This window comes from Ornithodoros turicata, chromosome 1 (genome assembly GCF_037126465.1).
Source record: "Ornithodoros turicata isolate Travis chromosome 1, ASM3712646v1, whole genome shotgun sequence".
In the NCBI taxonomy this organism is placed as follows: Eukaryota; Metazoa; Arthropoda; class Arachnida; order Ixodida; family Argasidae; genus Ornithodoros; species Ornithodoros turicata.
In genome coordinates, this window is record NC_088201.1 from 221,516,472 (window position 1) to 221,521,786 (window position 5,315).

At 47.6% G+C, this 5,315-nt stretch overlaps 1 protein-coding gene across 1 annotated transcript; it reads right to left on the reverse strand.

The window, feature by feature from the left end:
• Nucleotides 1-3,033: 3,033 nt before the first annotated feature.
• LOC135394970 (tigger transposable element-derived protein 4-like) lies at nt 3,034-4,200 on the reverse strand. The gene has a single exon (XM_064626102.1). It carries the CDS (start codon nt 4,198-4,200, stop codon nt 3,034-3,036), a length of 1,167 nt encoding a protein of 388 aa, XP_064482172.1.
• Nucleotides 4,201-5,315: the final 1,115 nt, after the last annotated feature.

Consider the following 5,315-nt stretch of genomic DNA (forward strand, 5'->3'; position numbering starts at 1 on the left):
CTGTTTTTCATGCTTATCCAACATGGCAGAGCGCTCTGCGGCCTCTCCGGTGCTGCAGTTCCGTGCCTTTCATTAATTATTCTACTGGTTTACGAGACGGACGTCGGAAAGTGACAAACACAGATATTGGAACGGAAACACTTCATTCATGAAGCTTATTCATAAATATGCAAATATGATGTCACTACTTTTCTCGAAATCGCTGCATAGGCGTTGCAAAAAAGTATAATTAATAAGTTAACAAAGAATATGTTAAATAATAGTTAATAGTTAATAAATATTAAGTTAACAAACACATCACAGGGTTTCTTCACACATCACAGGACAGCAAGTCTCTTCTGGAGGAGGCATGCTTCGTGACTTGCTTTCCGGTATCATGAAGCTTGGCTTTCAGGCGGTGTTTATATATTTGCAAGGTTCTTTGGCATGTCAATATGGATTTCCGTACGTACACAACGCTTCCGGGAAAGCAGTTCCGGTGCTCTGCACCTCGAAGGACCTGAAAATAATCGATCAAATGTGAATCCTGCAATTCCAGTTTCGGCACGTACTAACTACTTTCGCAGAGATACGAGTATTTTTATTCTTACCAGTGCGATTTTGCTTGGCGTATATCCGGAACTGGTGCCTATCACATCTGTGCAACACAAAATCGCATAACAGTTCACGCATGCACCCAGGCGCATTCATCATAACTCATAATATTTCTACGGTTGCTTACTTTGAAAAATACAGGTTGATACAAAGCGCACACTAACGCACCAGCTTCCGCCTTCCACTCATGGAGGAAGGAAACCACTCCATGCTTCCACTGCTGCCACTCCAACGGTCAACGGTTGAAAGCTCGCGCAAGAAAGTTTCGGATTGCTTGCTGGCGGTTGAAGGAATGCGACCACGTGACACACACATTCTAAATCGAAGAGAACGAGTTTACGAGTGCTCGTAATGCTACTCACAGCCCTCATAGCATTGCTCACAGTGCTCATTCCTTTTCTCACAGTGCTCATCATTTCTCATATATGAGAGCTTATGTCATTTTTCAGCAGTAATTGGTCCAATATTGGACCCATATGGGCTCCCGAAATTCCCAATATTGGACCAATATGAGGAGTACAACCAGGCTCCATATTGGACCAATATGGGCTGCCCATATTGGCAAGTCCATTTTGCGCCAATATTGCCAATATTTCTCTGATAACACCAACGGGGAGTCCGTGTAATAAAAAAGCATTATCCAGTTTAATATCCACCACTGATCTTACTTCTCTCTTCTTTTTCCTTTTTCATTGATACATATCTCATTGATCCACGTTGCATACAATAAAAAAAAAAAAAAAAACGCTGCATCGCCCCTAAAACGAAGAACGGGTGCTATGCCCGTCTTGCTGAAGGACACAAGCAGTCCCACGGAACTGCCAATGCCAAAGATCCCTCAGAAGCCTTCATTGGGATCGCAATATTCTATGAACCAAAAATTTCCAACCCGCTCCGAGAGTACAAAGGAGAGAAACATTTTCGTGACGGTAACGGACATACGCCAGAGCAACTCACACCGCTTGCAGCAACTTGGAAGCACCTAAGTTTACAGAAGAGCCATCCCTGCCTCTCAGACATTGTGTTTTTTACTTGACCGCCAGCAATTCCGCTATCGTCACAGCAACCAGCGACATTTTAGCCCGTATGAAAACTCCGATCCCGCTGTCGCGCATGCGCATTAGTTGTAGTACGCGTGATTTCGCTCAAACGACCCGCTCGCTCTCAGTCGGCTCGACCGACTGGCATTGGCATTGCGAAGCAAGGTGGCGGCTGCTTCCAGAACGTGGAAAGTTGAGTGGTCGAGTTCTAGTGAACGTTACAATGGGATTGACACGTATGTTGACTGTTTCGAACAATGTGTTGGAACATCTGCGGGAAGTTGTTGGATGTAACGCCGTACTGAATTCGGCATTTTACACACTCGACCGTCCAATCTTGCCGTGCTGCTTGGCCATTTATGCAACACGGGTACGTACCATTTTCTGTATTTTCAGTCAGCATGGGGTGTACACGGGCAATATATGGGGCCCATATTGCCAGGATTTTCCCAATATTAGCTCACAGTCCGCAATATGGGGCCCATATTGCTCAGTTTCAGCCAATATGGGGGAAATCTTGGTGAAACGGGCCCCATATTGGACCCGTACCGCCAATGACCAGCCAATACGGGCCCAATATTGTGTGCTACTTGGGAGGTGCTACATATGCGAAACTGGAAGAAAAAAGAGCACCAGACTAAAAGTACATCAACAACAGATAAAGACGCCACCAACAGAGAATCATCGCACAGAGCTGGTTGAACACGTACTCAAAGCCGGCCACTCCTTTAACTTCGAAGAGGCAGAAACTTGTGCACGTGAACAAAGGTGAGGGGCACGAATGGGCACGGGCATCGTAATGTTTTTTTCTCCTCTATAAAGTCATCCATCTGCCCTCTGGTGGTTACTCTTTGAATTAATTTCTTGACACAATTATTAAGAATCATGCCAGCGCTACTCCCATTCCTGAAACCAAGGCAGCTTTTGGGGATGACACAAAATGGCGGGGATGCACGGACAGAAAGAACAACAAGCATCGCCCGATATGCACAAGCACGTCATTGCTAATCGCAAACAAAGCAGGGACAAAGTTATTACGTTCCCTCCGAGAGACAGGCGGAGAACTGATTCATAATGTTTCTTTCTCCTCTAAAACTCATGCATCTGTCACCCTTGCAGTTATTTTGTGAACTCATGGTCAAGACAAGAATGATCAACAATAATCTTTCTTGTCCAAAAAAGAACAAATACAGAGATAGATGCGTCAACAAAGGAATGCATGCATCATAAGAGAGAACAGGTCAGGGAATGTCAGGAGGCATATATTACTGTGTACTACAGTCGCCGACCGTTAATTCGGACTTCTAATGGTCACGGGATTTGTCCGAATTATCGAGCAGTCCGAATTAGTAGTTAATCATAAAAATCCACTCTCACACTGGCGTTTATTACAAAAAATTTACACGGGATGGATGGAAGTGTCGATACGCGTCTGCCTAGCAGCGCGCGCACGAGACAGAACGTCACGCTGCATTTCTGATAATGTCACACTGTCGGAATAAACTTGTCCGAGCGTATCGATGGCCGTGAGGATCTGCGCAGTAGACGGAAGTTCGCCGACATTCTCGTCGTCATCCTCGTCGTCGTCCGATCCATCCGCAGGCAGGTTCTGAACTTCGGCGACGATCTCATCATCGGTGAATTCAGCGCAAAATTCTGTGCACCGGTCAACCTCAGCGCAATCGTCAAACGATATGGAAGCGGGAATCGCCATTCCCGAGCCGCGCAGATCCTGCACTAAAGTCGCGCCGTCCACTGAGCCGTCATCATCGCGGGCACATGTGTCACTGCTCTCGTCTCCGCTAATAGCACTCAACACGCAAAACCCAGCATGACGAAAGCTGTTCGCAATGGCGCTCTCCTGAACAGCCTTCCAGGCGTCTGCGAGGATATAGAGCGCAGGGAACAAGTCCGCTTTGTACTTGGTTCCTTGTTCGTGGCACAGGACAACACGCGACAGAAGCCGCGATCGATAGTGGACCTTCAAGTTTCGTATGATGCCTTGGTCCGTCGGCTGCAGCACACTGGTGGTGTTGGGCGGCAAAAACTCAAGCCGGATTGCTCGAAGGTTGTCAATAGCGCCGTGCGCAGCGCAGTTGTCCACGAAGATTATCACGCTTCTTTGCTCGCGCTCGAACTTCATGTCCAACCGCTTGATGTAGTCTTCAAAAAGAGCCCGGGTCATCCATGCCTTCTTGTTCATTTTATGCCACACTGGGCAAGTTTTTGCGGCTTTAAATAGGTGGTCTTCATTTCTTCTGCCGATGACAAGAAGGGGGAGCTTCTCGGACCCGGACATGTTAGCCCCAACAAGTACAGTTACTCTGTCCTTGCTATGATTGCCCCCAGAGCACTGTTCTCCAGCAAACGTCAGGGTGCGATCGAGAAGGATTATATAAAATAAACCCGTTTCGTCGCAGTTGAACACATCGTCGGGCTTATACGCGCGCAAGAGCTCGTCGAGACGGTCCTTTCTGTAGGCAACGACGACCGTGGTGTCCACTGCACCGCTTTCCCCACAGATGTCTTTGAATGAAAGTCCGTGTCGGTTTTCGAAGCCTCTCATCCAGCCGTCAGAAAAGTTGAACTCATCTACGCCCAAACGTATGGCGAGAGCTTCGGCCTTTTGTTTTAAGAGGTCTCCAGACACAGGCACTTTTTTGTTCACCGCTCCCCTTATCCATAGTACAAGCGCTTCTTCGAGCTTTGGGTGTGCGCCCTCGCGAACCCTTCTCTGGGATTTCGAATGAGGTCTCTCAGACACGTATCTTGGCCTTCTGCTTCATGATACTTGACAGGGTCTGTCTACCGATTTTTAGCTCATTGGCAACATCTATCTGTTGCCGTCCGCCATGAACCATGCGAATAGCTTTTACTTTCTGCTCCAGAGTAAGCCCCGAGTACTTGCCCCTTTTAGGTGTTGCGGTTCCAGTCTCAGGCGCGGAGGACGTTGTCGGTTCGGAGCTCGTGCTTGCTATGGCATCTGGTTCCACGTTCCCCCGAGTCTTCGACAGCGTACCGTCCACGTCGCTGGTATCCAAAATGCTACTGATCCCGTTGTCATCACTGTCAGTTGACAGAGACGAGGACATTTCCACAGTTTCGATTGTCGCATTCGAAGTGCGCGTCTAAACAGCAACGTCAATCACATGAACGCGAACTTCGCGTGGGCGCGCGGTTCTCCTCCCGGCAGGCGGCGCTCCGAGGGAGCAACTGGAGGGTCAGCCCGGCCGCGAGCGGGAGTCGGAAGCTCGAGGTTCCGATTTTGAATTTAGGAGCGCGGATTTTCACAAAAAGGAGGGAAAGTCGGCCAAAATCCATCTGAATTATCGAGCCGTCGCCTCGAAAACGGTCGGAATTATTGGAAGCTGAAATGCATTGGTTCTATGGGGGCTATTGATGGAGTCCAAGATTTTGTCTGAACTATTGGAAAGTCTGAATTATTAGGCTCCGAATTGACGGTCGGCGACTGTACAACACTGCATCAGGCGCCTTCTCACAGTACAGTTTAGACTCTCCAATGGTGGTCCTTATACTTTATACTTCTTTGAGTACTCTCTGATCTACATCCCCCTACATAATCTTCGAGAATAAACTTGTCAAAATAAGTCATGCCCTGAAATAAACAACCTGAAATAAAACTTTCAAAATCCACTCTTTTTATTTGTTGACACGATGGAC